Source organism: Caretta caretta, chromosome 1, assembly GCF_965140235.1.
Source record: "Caretta caretta isolate rCarCar2 chromosome 1, rCarCar1.hap1, whole genome shotgun sequence".
Classification (NCBI taxonomy): Eukaryota; Metazoa; Chordata; order Testudines; family Cheloniidae; genus Caretta; species Caretta caretta.
Window position 1 is genome coordinate 249819060 of NC_134206.1, and position 14982 is coordinate 249834041.

General features: G+C 42.1%; 1 protein-coding gene across 3 annotated transcripts in view; it reads left to right on the plus strand.

Moving 5' to 3' along the window:
- The window catches only part of BRAF (B-Raf proto-oncogene, serine/threonine kinase), a 121870-nt gene that overhangs the window by 65513 nt on the left and 41375 nt on the right, over positions 1–14982 (plus strand). For all 3 annotated transcript variants that reach the window (XM_048830666.2, XM_048830652.2, XM_048830642.2), the window contains exons 5-7: positions 1022–1124; positions 4901–5049; positions 6251–6370. In XM_048830666.2, the coding sequence (XP_048686623.2) occupies positions 1022–1124; positions 4901–5049; positions 6251–6370 (372 nt within the window). The remainder of the gene's footprint in view (positions 1–1021; positions 1125–4900; positions 5050–6250; positions 6371–14982) is intronic.

The following is a 14982-nucleotide window of genomic DNA, read 5'->3' on the forward strand; positions in this document are numbered from 1 at the left end:
GGATAGCTGCCCATAATGCACCGCTCCCAATGCCGCTGCAAATGTGGCCACACCAGTGTGCTTGAAGCTGTCAGTGTGGACAGACTGCAGCGCTTTCCCTACTGCACTCTATGAAGGCTGGTTTAACTCAAAGTGCTCTACATCTGCAAGTGTAGCCATGTACTAAGTATCATATGACTTTAAAAACAAACTTTGTATTTGTGAATAATCTAAGTACTATACCCAGATGTACAGACACTCTTTTCCCAATCTATGTATTATAAATTTTTTTTAACATTCGCTTTAATAACATTTTAAAATTTTTTATTGGGCCAACTTCTGTTGGAGAGAGAGACAAGCTTTCAAGTTACACAGAGCTTCCTCAGGTCTGGGAAAGGTACTTAGGGTGTCACAGCTAAATACAAGGTTGAACAGATAGTTTAGTATAAGTAGTTATTCTAAGGGAACATTCAAGGTGAATATGTGCTAACTACTTATGCTAAACTATCTGTTCGACTTTGTATTTAGTTGTGACCTCTGAGTACCTTTCCCAGACCTGAAAAAGAGCTCTCTGTGGCTCGAAAACTTTTCTTTCTCACCAACAGAAGCTGGTCCAGTAAAAGATATTACCTCACCCCCCTTGTCTCTCTAATATCCTGGGACTGACACGGCTACAACAATACTGTATACAACATGGGGACAAATTGTCACACAAACACTCTTTTTCTTTGAATGGATAGAAAAGTATCTGTCAGTTTTGGACTTAAAGGACCAGCCATTCTCTGCATTGTAGATCTTTGCTGAAGCTGGTTTGAAGAAAAGAGTGCATCTCTTTACTCTGCTGTTTGTCCAAGAGTGATGCAATTTATTTTGGGGGTAAACTCAGATTAATTTCTTGCCATTTACATTTCTAACAGTGAAAGACTGGATAGGAAACCTCCCACAATACCACTACCTCTCAATAATAACTTTTCACATCTTTAGCATAATGTTTGCAAGGGCTTGCAGGTTGGTAACCATAAATGACTTGTTTACACTTCAGAGAGAAGAAGCCCATTGGCTGGGACACTGACATTTCCTGGCTCACAGGAGAGGAGTTGCATGTGGAAGTCTTGGAGAATGTGCCACTTACCACACACAATTTTGTATGTACTTTGCATTATGAACTGTCTAAAACGTTCACGAGAGTTAAATCAACTTTTGAACATTTTAAATCAAAATAACTTTGTTTTTGAACAAACATTTTTATCTGTTGTGGGGATGGTTGTTGCATAAGAGGTTTTAATCCAACAGACTCAAATGAACTAAATCTTATTGCAGTTGAGATAATTGACATTAAAATAAATCCAACTTGACTTTCCTTAATATTTTCATATCTTAGTAGGAGACAACCTCCGAAATCTACGTATCTAGGGTTTTTAAATCACCACTGCATTGCAGAGTAGTAATAATAATCCACTATTTTTGTACAGTTGTATCTATAAAATGTGTTCTGTGCTTCCCTGCTGACTCTGCAGCAGCAATTAACTAATGAACCTTATTCCCAGGGCTATGATGACATCATCAGTGATGCTGGTGCACAAATATGTTTTGACCCGATGAGGTGCTACATGAGTGGAAGCTGTTAAACAGAAGCCCTCTGGATCATTCTAGGTCCATACACAGATCTGGAAATAACATTTACCACAAGGAAAAGGGCAAAATCTAAATGAAAGCTGTTTTATTTGTAGGCTTAGGGTGGATTATATAAACAATGGACCATTAAATGAATGCATAAAAGCTATTCTAAAAATTCTGACAGCATCCTTTAAAACTTTTGGTTGTTACTGGTCAGAAATCTTGCTTGTGTTACTTTTAGACTAGTTGTGCTTTTAAGGTGGGGAACCAAAATAGAACACAACTTTTGTGCCTTGTAGTGTGGCTCTGTAGCTTTTTCTTTTTTACAATTACAAACATTTCCAGGTTTTACTAAACAAAATTATAAATAAGTTGGGCAGAATTTGATTTTAAAAAAATAATTTTGATGGATGATATCAATGTTTATTTTTGTGAAAATATACATTGATAAATATTGAAGTTGTGGGAAATTATGGGAGCTTTCATGAGTGGGGTCAGTCAGACAATAATTATTTAATGGTCATAGATGTTGAGATTCAAAAAGTTAAAGCTTTATGACTGTTAAAACACTTTGTCAACATCACATGTCAAAATATACAAGGTAAATATCCTTAAATCAAACTCTAATGAGTTCTCAAGCAGCATTTTTCTTACTTTGCCTGTCAGTAAATTGAAATAATTATTAATGGAAATATTTTTTCATTGGTTTTATGTGTGTGGTGACACTAACGTTTATTGACATTTACCGATAAAAATCTAAACCCTCCACGTCTAATTATAAACCATTTGAATGTTCCCAATCCTCTGATTTTTGAGCAAGGGGGTTATCTGATAAAGATAAACAAACAAAACTCTCTAAAAGAGGCCTTCTCTCAAATCCACTATTTACAAGGTGTTTTGGGACATTCTGTTTATATATCTTTGAGTTGTTTTCTCCTTCAACTATATATATTTTAAATTTTTTCTTAGGTTATATGCCTGCAATAGTCATATCTTTGAAATAGGGGTGCTTCTTTTATAGTTCTGACACAGGAATACTTTTGACTTTGCTTCATAGTCCTGTGGCCATTGTCTTCACTGCTCATGGAGTGATGCACATTAATTCTGATGGTGGGAATCTTGTAGGCACTTAGAGGCTAAAGATCAAAATGTTCAAACTTGGATGTTAAAAGTTAGCCACTTTAAATCCATATTTAGGCAGCTAAATAAAGCAATCTGATTGCCAAAGGTGCCAAATGCTTCTGCACTCCTACTGAAGTATGGTTATGCGCACCTGTGAAAATCTATCTACTTCTATCTAGATGCTTAAGTATGGATTTAGCTGACTAACTAGGCACCAAATTTTGAAAACTTTGTCCTAAATTCTTCCATTTTTATTACCCAGGATAGTTCGTCTAGTGTCTATATTAGTCTGATAAGATGTTGAGAGGATGCCATAATTCTTTAAAGCTAAGATTACTTCAAGTATAAGATCTTTATGTGTTTAAAATAATATTGGTTATTGTATATAAAAGTATATTTCCAAGATCAAAAAACAGAGTTGTAGGTATATTTTCCAGGGCAAGATGACAGTAATATCTTAAAAAGAACAGGAGTACTTGTGGCACCTTAGAGACTAACAAATTTATTAGAGCATAAGCTTTCGTGAGCTACAGCTGACTTCATCGGATGCATAGAATGGAACATATAGTAAGAGATCTATATACCTACAGATAAGTTGGAAGTTACCATACAAACTGTGAGAGGCTAATTAGTTAAGATGAGCTATTATCAGCAGGAGAAAAAAAACTTTTGTAGTGATAATCAAGATGGTCCATTTAGACAGTTGACAAGAAGGTGTGAGGATACTTAACTTAGGGAAATAGATTCAATATGTGTAATGACCCAGCCACTCCCAGTCTCTATTCAAATCCAAGTTAATGGTATGTAGTTTGCATATTAATTCAAGTTCAGCAGTTTCTCGTTGGAGTCTGTTTTTGGAGCTTTTCTGTTTCAAAATTGCCACCCTTAAATCTTTTACTGAGTGGCCAGAGAGGTTGAAGTGTTCTCCTACCGGCTTTTGAATGTTATGATTCCTGATGTCAGATTTGTGTCCATTTATTCTTTTGCGTAGAGACTGTCCGGTTTGGCCAACGTACATGGCAGAGGGGCATTGCTGGCACATGATGGCATATATCACATTGGTAGATGTGTTGGTGAACGAGCCCCTGATGACGTGGCTAATGTGATTAGGTCCTATGATGGTGTCACTTGAATAAATATGTGGACAGAGTTGGCATCGGGCTTTGTTGCAAGGATAGGTCCTGGGTTAGTGGTTCTGTTTGGTGTGTGATTGCTGGAGAGTATTTGCTTCAGGTTGGGGGGCTGTCTGTAAGCGAGGACTGGTCTGTCTCCCAAGATTTGTGAGAGTGAGGGATCATTTTTCAGGATAGGTTGTAAATCTTTGATGATACTCTGGAGAGGTTTTAGTTGGGGGCTGAAGGTGACAGCTAGTGGCATTCTGTTATTTTCTTTGTTGGGCCTGTCCTGTAGTAGGTGACTTCTGGGTACTCTTCTGGCTCTGTTGATCTGTTTTTTCACTTCAGCAAGTGGGTATTGTAGTTTTAAGAATGCTTGATAGAGATCTTGTTGGTGTTTGTCTCTGTCTGAGGGATTGGAGCAAATGCGGTTGTAACTTAGAGCTTGGCTGTAGACAGTGGATCGTGTGGTGTGTCCTGGATGGAAGCTGGAGGCATGTAAGTAAGTATAGTGGTCAGTAGGTTTCCGATATAGGGTGGTGTTTATGTGACCGTCGGTTATTAGCACAGTAGTGTCCAGGAAATGGACTGCTTGTGTGGATTGATTTAGGCTGAGGTTGATGTTGGGATGGAAATTGTTGAAATCATGGTGAAATTCTTCAAGGGCTTCTTTTCCATGGGTCCAGATGATGAAGATGTCATCAGTGTAGCACAAGTAGAATAGGAGTGTTAGGGGACGAGAACTAAGGAAGCGTTGTTCTAAGTCAGCCATAAAAATGTTAGCATATTGTGGGCCATGGAGGTACCCATAGCAGTGCCGCTGACTTGAAGGTATATATTGTCCCCAAATGTGAAATAGTTGTGGATGAAGTGGGCTGTAGCTCACGAAAGCTTATGCTCTAATAAATTTGTTAGTCTCTAAGGTGCCACAAGTACTCCTGTTCTTTTTGCAGATACAGACTAACACGGCTGCTACTCTGAAACCAGTAATATCTTAGTGGAAACATAGAGCCCTGTCATATTACAAAAGTATCTAACTATCTAACTGTTTGTTTTCGACATTACAGGTACGAAAGACGTTCTTCACTTTAGCATTCTGTGACTTTTGTCGAAAGCTGCTTTTCCAGGGATTCCGATGCCAGACTTGCGGTTATAAATTTCACCAGCGCTGTAGTACAGAGGTGCCACTGATGTGTGTTAATTATGACCAGCTTGAGTAAGTAATCAAAACTCCTGTGTTCTTTAATTCAGACTTTTGTTGAGTTTCTTTATGACACAAGAACTAGTTGGCAGATGTAATTGAAAAAGTCAAAAGAAGTGTCTGAGAATATAAAATAGTGAAGCTCTTGTGGTGAGAGTATATAGTTCTTTTTTTCTCAGTGCTGGTTCAGATAACCAGTTCAAGTTTTTTGTTTGTACTGTGAAACTCTTTCTTAGAAGATGAATAGGAGGGCTGAAATCTTGATTCAGCAAAACAAACTTTGTCTTGGTCACATATGTTATTATCCGGTCAAAAAAATTCCTTATCAGGGGAATGATAGTGCCTCACTTAAATGTGTTTAGATGCAGGTGTATTATCTTTGACCAGCTACAGTTAATTTGGTCTCAAATAACATTGGACTTTCTTGATCAATTAGATGAAGTTGACATTTGTTTTACTGCAGGCTTGGATGAAAAATAAAACCCACTGGTGGTTTTTGTATACCTAGGTAAAAAGTACCAAGCAGAATCAAGAAAAGTGCAGAATGTTTCAATATGCATTTGTTCTTGAATTTTTATACTTGAAATTATACTATAATTTGTTCTGTACCAGGACTCCTAACCAAGGTATCTGCTCAATCTGTAGTGATCTTAGTACCGATCAGTTTCAACAGAGCCAAGTAAAACCATTTAAAAAGACTTCCCCATTGGGGAAAGCTTCCAAATGTTTTTCAAAGTTTTACTTCCAGCTTGCATTCATCACGATTCCCCTGGCCACTTCTAGATAATGAACTAAGAGTTGTGGATGCAGTTGTTTTATCCTAGTCATGGCCCCATTTGAAAGTCCCTTTTTAATATTATGCCACCACCTTCCATATAAGGTTAGATCACAATCTTCTTTTTAAATTACTGTGATTTAACACGAAGGTATAAGTTGCTTGCTTTTACACTGCTTAGAAACTAAGTTTTTACAATTTCTCGCACTCAGAGTTCAAAGTAATTTAGGCAAAAAGGTGTTCAAGGCACTAACTCTTGCTCCCTTGCAGTTAACTAACAACTTGTGAAAATGTACAGGGTAGTCTGCCAGTGCATTCTCTATTCTAAAATTTAGAATTTGATACATTACTTTTTTTCTTCTGTGCATATTATGTTGTGAACCTTCTGGGTTTTGCACAAGTTAGGTTTGTTTTTGTTTTGTTTTTGTTCTTGCCTCACAGTTTGCTGTTTGTCTCCAAGTTCTTTGAACACCACCCAATATCGCAGGAGGAGGCCTCCTTAGGAGAGACCACCCAAGCATCTGGATCGTACTCTTCAGTGCCCCCCTCAGATTCTATTGGGTAGGACTTTACTCGTGCTGCTTAATGACTTGACATTTTAGTACTGTTTGCCTTGACGTATTCAGAATACTGCTTCAGAGCCTCTTCGCTAACCTGTGTAATTAGGTCCCCATCCTTCTAATATTCGCACATGTGCTCAACTTTAAGTTCACCAGTAGTACCACTGATTTCAATGGGAACTAGTCACATGCTTAAAGTGAAGCATGTGCATAAATGTTTGCAGGATAGGGACCTTAGTTGTTGTACTTGTTTGCCCACAGTAATGTAGGCCTGGTCTAAACTGGAAAGTTTTTTGATATATCTTTAGTTTTTTTCAGTATAAATTGCTTTGCATTCACACACAAATTCTCTCTTTTTGCTTTATTTTGCATCTTATCCAGCTATAACTAATCTGCTTTGAAGCAACGTAACTTTTATTTCAGAATGAGTTATAGAAGTGTAAGGTTTGTATGGACACATCTCCATTTCAGATGAACAACACTGCTTCAGGTAGTCTTCCCACTACCATCCCTACCTGCACATTACTACACGTCTACATTGGCCTGCCTGGTTACTGGTGTTTTGGGGTCCTCTTGACTGGATGTCCCCTCTCTGTTTAAACACTGGCATATACCCATAGCCATCTGTTGTGATAAATTCACAGACACAAAATCCTTTCAAGCCATCATGCTCTGTACTTCTGCATGTTCCCATCAGGGAATGCTGTATTGCCTTTCCCTGTGGAGAGAAGAATATGTTTACTTTCATCTGTCCAGTAGTCACCGGAATGCCAAGATCTACCAGCAGCTAGCACAGCAAATGCAGGAGAAGGGGTACTCCTGGGACATGAGGCAGTGCTGTGCCAAAGCAAGCAGCTGATTCAGAATTACTAAAAATGCTAAAGATAAAAACAAGACCTCCCTTAATGCTCCCATCACATGTGTGTGCTATGAAGAGCTGGACTGAATTTTTGCCTTTTGAAAGAGGCCACCACAGAACTCCGGTATATGTCGACATCCGAGCCATGGTCTGTAATAAAACAGACACACCTTCGGAAACTACACAGGCAACGATGGACACCTGACCAGGAGGAATTTCCCCTGGGCAGCCAAGATCTCTTTAACAGAGACCCAGCTTGATACACCCCCAGGGGCTGTGCCAGAGAGCTAGGGTGAGAATGCTGCAGAGGGGATCTCATCTAGTAAGTATTAAGTGCTGTATTACTATTATCCATCCCATTAGTTCCTGCTTAGGGGGATTTGGAAACCTTTCTTCTGGGTGCTGGATGTGCGACGCCATGTCTAGTGGATGCTGCTACAATGATGGCAGACGTGTCCATCCCTTTGCAGCACCCTTACTCCTTGGCTTACTCAGTTTTTTTTCTGGCCCCCAACAGCATGGAAGCTGGAAATACAAGCTGAAAATACAAATAGTTAAAAGTAGCTTTTCTCCCCAGGCAAAATATTTAATCCTATTCCCATAGACCAAAACATACCACACCACCTCTTCCCTATGCTGCTTGATGTTAAATTTCTCTATCTCTCAACCACCTCTGCCCCCACCCACTACCACCCATGTGGCACCACACAAGGTGGTGGCTAGAGGGCAGAGAGCAAAATGTAAAAACAAATTTCATCCAAGGCAGTTTTAATGTAGGGAAAGAAAAAGGAAGAAGTAGTAGAAAATTCATGTAAGACCACAGTTTAGTCATGGCCTTGAGCTTTTTCATATATGTGAAGGTAAACAAGATAAATTGGCCACTAGAGGTTCTTTTAGGCATTTCATATTACATAGACTTGAAGGCATTTGTGGTGGCAGGCATTATAAAAGGCATGTAAGCTTTTCACAAAGCATGCATTTATTGCAGTACATTGCATTGGTAAAGCCAGTACAGGACATGCATCACAGCTGCAAAATTCTCTTTATTTTGTAGTGTGCTTTATGCTGATCAGATGATTTAGAATTAGAAATAAGACTTTTAAGCAAAGATAGTGAGATAGTTTGACATGCACATTACAAGACATTGCTGCCCTCCCAGAGACACTCATGTAGGTAATGCTTCACTCCAGCAAGCTCAGTGACCAATAACAAATAACAATGCTATATATCTTCCTGGTTGTCCTTTGCTTTCTGAACATGCTCAGAGTAATACTCATCAACTTAAGGGCAGGCTGCAGGGTTGTACAAAACAATTAGCCTGTCCCATAGGAACACACATGCCTTCCATTCCCCTATCCCCAAACAAGCAAACACACATATACAAAATGTAAGGATAATTTTAATTTAAAGGGTGCTGCTACACCGTATTGCAGGGGACCCCACTAGAGGGAAAATAACTTCAAAAAAGTATTATATCCAGGCGTACCCCAGGTTGGGATGAACTCAAGGAAGTGGAATTCCAAAATTGAGAAAATTTGGAGAGAAGTAACATTTTGTCATTTTCGGCATGGTGGCTATTCTATTGGTATAGTAACTACTGGTACGGTTTCTCTGTTCTCCTAGCCTGTGGCATGGCACAGCCCACATCGAATGGGGTGTTACCAGTAGCTGAGTTCCTGGCAATCCTCTGAGGGAAGAGAGAGAAGACAAAGAAGATATTTGGTGACCTCGTGAATGAGTCCCAGCAGAGGGCAAAAAACCCTCGGGAACGGAGCGAAAGATTTGTGCTGCAGGACAGGAATGAGAGAAAGGACAACAGGGCATATGCTGAGGAGCTGTCAAGAGATCACATGGACTGACTGACCAGAGAAAGGGACATGCAGGAAAGAATGTTGGACATGATGCAGAAGGAGACAAGTTTGCTGGAGAACAATATTACGCTGTATTCATGTGTAACTCTCTAACCTAATCCTGTGCTGCTGCCTGTTAAGATCACAGTGTACTGGGAGCCCCCTTTCATTCCCCAACTGCAAGAGAGAGACCGTTCCCTCACCATTCAACCCCCAAGACAAGGAGAGAACACGAACGATCCCCACCTACACGTTTTTGAGTCCCTATCTTAATAAACGTATATTCACTCTATACCTTGGTTACTTCTGTACTATTTTAATGCTTTTTAAGTTTGCTCTTTCTTGTTATGTGTTAAATCAGTTTTTTACCATTGCACATGTATCAATGACATTTTTAAGCCAGCTCTTCCTACCCATATGCATTCCTAATAAAATTAATTCACAAACTGTATACATTACATTGTATTCATTTCATTCAGTACATTACATGTATTTTCCTTACTTGCACCGTGTTCTCAACTAGCACATTGCACCTGTGACCTAGTTCCCTGGACCACAGGAACATTTGGTTGAGGTGTCCTTTCCGGCTGTTCATAATGTTCCAAAAGTCTCTCTACTGCCAATTTAACCACACCAAACTCGTTAGCTACTGACTGGTACAATTGGAGTTGGTGACCTTCCATATGGCGGTAGCTACATACTTCTCCATGTTAAGGGGAGACTCTCATTGTGGTCCAGCATTGCAACTCCAGGTTGAGTTCTGCACAGATTTCTAGGAAAGTGCCCTTCTTCATCCTGAAAGTTTGCAGCACTGTCCCACCCCACCAGTGACTGGCTGGGGCCACAAGAAATGCTGCACCGAGTAAAGCCTGTCCCAGAAAATGTCATGAAGAAATAGCTGCAGAAGTAGCTGTTCATTCTCCAGTAGTATCTGCACACCATTGTTTGTGGTATCCATTTTATCCACGTGGAGGGAGAAGGGGTCAAGTCTGGCTTAAGGGGAGGGGGGCGTCTTGCCCTCAGCAGTGGGAGGCCCTGGGCAAGTCAGCCCTGCACTCATCCCACAGCAGCAGTTCTTGCCTTACTGGGTCTGAGCTTGGCTCCCTACTCTGGGTGATGCGACCGTGTGCCTAAAATGGGTTTTTTTCATTTTCTTTTCTTTTATATATTATTTGTTTTATTTCGTGTTATTTGATATTTGTGAAAAACACAGGGGCGATCTTCCATCTCCTTCAAAGCCACCTGCTTAATTGCCAATACATCTGGAGTGTTCTGTTTGTGTTAATTAGGGTTGCCAACTTATTTCTAAAAACCAGACCCCCAGAGGCCCTGCCTCCCCCCCTTCTTCCTCATTGTTTGGTCCTGTCCACCTCCCTCTGTTCCAGGGCTTGGATGGGAGTTTCAGCCTGATGCAGAGCCTGCTGCTTGCCTGCCCACAAGATGCAGGTACGAGGTGGCCCGGCTGGACAGGGGCTGGCAAGCAGGTTGATGACCTGGTGCTTCTGCCCAGCTCCCCCTCCACAGTAACAGGACTTTTGGAGTCTGGTCAGTACATTTGACCAGATGCTGCCAGGCCCCCTTTTCAACCAGAAAACCAGACACTTGGCAACCCTAATAACAGTCAGGAGCAAGGTGGTCAGCATCCTGGCTGGTTGTAGTTTGAAAATTTGTTTGAAACTTTGAAAAAATGGTGCTGGCTAGTAAAAAAAAAACAGGCATATTATGAGATACAGTAAAAGGAATCATGGGAGTTTGACCCAAGTCCCAGAATTCCAGTAGGTATCTCACAATCTACCATGACAAATAACTTACAATGCATTGAGCCTCACACCAGAAAATTGTACCCTGAGATACCAGCCCAGAAAACGGTGCTTATTTTGAAAAATCATAGTTCTGTGTGGATGCTGTTTCTCACAGGCGAAGTGGGCTAAGCCACTTTAGACAAAGCAATGTTGGATACACTCTTTCACTTTTATTATATCTGTATAACTATAGTGAGGGAAAAACTATGTCAAAAAACCTTTCCTGGATAGACAAAGCCTTAAGCACATGAAGTCACATTGGTGGGTGTAAGGAAACAGACAATTCATATTAAGACTTGAATCCCTTTGGTATTTGTAGGGGGAATAGACTTTTAAAAGACAATTATATATTTTTTAAAATGTTTCCGGCATCTAGATCTTTTGAGAACATTGTGTGAGGAGCGGGGGGAGTTATTCTGTAATATCTGTGAAATATTAGTTGTCATTTGCAGGTCTCCACAGTGGAAGACTGGTATATATGTATATGGGCCTGGAAAGACACTGTGCTGAATAATGTGGCAAACCTCCCAGTATGCCCAGAAAGAACTCTCTTCTCATATAGCCTGGAAACTGGGTGTTAACCATAGCCACAAACATCAGAGAAGCAGCAGACTTCCAGACTTTGGCACGTAAAGTACTGCCATCTTTTATGAGTCCTGGAAGTGCATCACAGCACCAGTTTGCTGCATCTGTGCCATTGTAAACAGCGCTTCTCATAAGAACATAAGAATGGCCCTACTGGGTCAGACCAAAGGTCCATCTAGCCCAGTATCCTGTCTTCTGACAGTGGTCAGTGCCAGGTGCCCCAGAGGGAATGAACAGAACAGGTAATCATCAAGTGATCCATCCCCTGTCTCTCATTCCCAACTTCTGGCAAACAGAGGATAGGGACACCATTCCTGCCCATCCTGGCTAATAGCCGTTGATGGACCTATCCTCCATGAATTTATCTAGTTCTTTTTTGAACTCTGTTATGGTCTTGGTCTTCACAACATCCTCTGGCAAGGAGTTCCACAGGTTGACTGTGCGTTGTGTGAAGAAATACTTCCTTTTATTTGTTCTCTGATTTAGGCTACTGCTCCTTGGATTTTGTTAGCAGTTCTCCTCTCTCTCCCACCTGCTGTTGTTTCTCTCCTCCCCTTCCTATCAGCAGTGTGTACCCATATTGGAGGTTGGGGTTTAGAGCTGCAGCTGAACCCCAAACACACATAAGGTCACATCCCAAAGGACAATGGACTATCCCTTCTTCTTCAAGTGGTGTCTCTATGGGTGCTGTACTGTAGGTGTGCTCTCATCCCTGCGCTACTGATCAGAGAACTTTGGTAGCAGTGTGCATTAGGCCCGCACATGTGCTGTTCCCCATTATGCTCTGCCACAAGGCTAACCAGCGCTGCACGGGTGAACCCCCCTCAGTTCCTTCTCAACTGCCCCGGCTAGAGATGGAGCCATTGGCAGACCGTTCATTGGATCGTTATCTCTATTAGAATTCAAATAATTAATCCCATTCTTAGTTGTAGAGTTCCTCTAGTTTTTTTTCTTTTCTCTAAGAAAAGAAAAGAAACCTTTTGTCCCTTTGTCTGGGGACTTCCCCAGTTCAGGGTATGCCCAATTCCCTGGGGTTTAAGAGGCACCTCTTGTGCAAGGAGACCATCCCAGTAGCAGATAGACATTCCCGTTGCCTCGAGGAAAGCCACATTTCCCAAAAGTGTGGTCTCTGCCAACAATTAAAGTCCAAATCTCAGAAAGACTGAGAACTGAGACTAAAACTCCTCATGGAGGCAGCCCTCCAGCCTTCCGCGGACCTGTGCCAGGATTCACCCATGTAGCATGAATCTTCCACACAGCCCTCGACATCTAAGGACTCTGAGTAAAAGAAAACAGCCGTGGACCCCTCATGTAAGGTTTCAAAAAAGCGAGCCATGGGAACCCAGAGTGAGTCTCGGGTTAGCAGAAAATGATCTCTGTCACGTTTGGTATCATCGGTACCAGCTGAAGCCATCTGAACATGGTACTCCTAGCTCATGAGGGTCTGGTGCAGCAAATACTGTTGATGCACCTGAGGGGCATAGGCACCAAAGCAACAATAGTGACAAGGAAAGGTAAGGACAGCGACCGTACCACCTCCGGGAAAATGCTGCTGGTATGGGGATTACTATTGGCACCGTCAATGACATGCCATCCAGCCTCAGAGCACTCGGAGCCCAGATTGCCAACTGCCTCCGTGCCATGGACCCAGCACTGACAACCATCGTTGGTACCAAGGATCACAGCACCATAAGAGTACAGACACTTAGAGGACCTCACGGATATCTGAGGTACCAGAACCTCCCCTGCTTGGTAACCAGGGCCCCAGTACTGAGTTTACTTTGAACATGGGAGTCTCCACCAGTACCATGTCATGCACTTTCATTCTCTAGTGGAGAATCGGATAGCGAGGAGAACCACGCTCCTTATAGTGTCCGTTACCAACCTTGGCCCCCTCACTCATACCCTTCATCTGCTCCTCAACCCCTATGGTATGGCAAACCATGGGCCTAACCACCGCCACCCTTTCCACTGCCCTAGTGGCCCTAATGGGGTCCCTGGACGGCATACAAACGCCATGTCTCCAGAACATCTAGTGTGACACCTCATGAACCTTTGAGGCGCTCTCCCTCAGCCACAGTATCCAGAGCCTCTGAACCTCCTGAAGGGATCATGAAAGACGAGGAGGTCAGATTTGAGGAGGAGGTCACACTACATCTCTTCCTCCTCTCTAGCCATGGCAGTGATGCCTGCTCTGCGGTCTCTAGCAAACAACTTCAGGCTATTTCAAGATGTAGCAAAACGGGTGGCAGATGCTTTGCAGATACCTCTTGAAGAGGTTAGAGACACCCATCATAAACTGCTGGTCATCTTGCACTCCTCCTCTTCCTCCAGAATAACCCTCCCCATTAACAAGGTCCTTCTGGACCCATCCAAGCTTATATGGCAAACTCCATCATTGGTCACGCCTACCTGCAAATGGGCCGATAAGAAATATTATGTCGTGGCTAAGGATACAGAATTTCTTTTTTCCCATCCCCTCCCTAATTCGATTGTTGTGGATGCAGTGAACTCCCTAGGTCCTCAACACCAGGTTAAGTCCACCCCTTATGACAGTGACTGGAAGCGTCTCGACCTATTTGGGAGAAAGGCCTATTTGTCCACCACACTGTAATTTAGAATGGCAAATTATCAGGCCCTGACAACAAAATACAATTACATCAGTTACTCCAAGCTCAACACATTTATTGATCAGCTCCCGGGATCACACCAGGAACAGTTTCATGCCATTGTTAACGAAGGACAACTGGTGGCCAAGACAGGACTGCAGTCAGTGCTTGCTGCAACTGAGACAGCAGCCCAGTCCATTTCTACAGCTGTTGTTATGTGGTGAGCGTCACGGTTGCACTTGTCCAGCTTCCCTTTGAGGGCAACAGATTTTTTACCGAGAAGACTGACGTGTCCCTCCATACTCTCAAAGATTCTCGGGCTACTCCTTGGTCATTAGGGATTTATATACCTGACAAAAAAGAACCTCAACATAAATCCTGCACAGCACACTTTCCAACTCAGTGCTACTATGAGCCGCAAAGGAAAAATCCAGATTTTCGAAATGCAAACCGTCAGACCCTCAGTCTTCCTCTTCACAACCATCCGCCTCAAAACATCAGTTTTGATGCCTTGATCAGGGCGCCGAGAGACCACTCTCCTCAACACCAACTCCAGCTAGCCAACCTGTCGCATTCATTTGGGTGCCGCCATGCTCCGTACCACAACTGGGAACAAATAACATCTGACAAATGGGTTCTGGAAATCATCCACAATGGGTGTACAATCTATTTTACCTTCCTCTCTCCTCCCCCAACACCCTTCCCCATCCCTCTTCAGGGACTCTTCTCATGAGAGTCTGTTTCAACAAGAAATAGATCACCTCCTCCACGTAGGAGCCACGTAGGAGCTGTGTCTCAGCACCTGTGAGGCAAAGGTTTTTACTCTTTTTATTTCCTGATACCAAGAAGAAGGGAGGTTGGAGACCCCATACTGGACCTCAGAGCACTGAACAAGTTTGTCAAGGCTC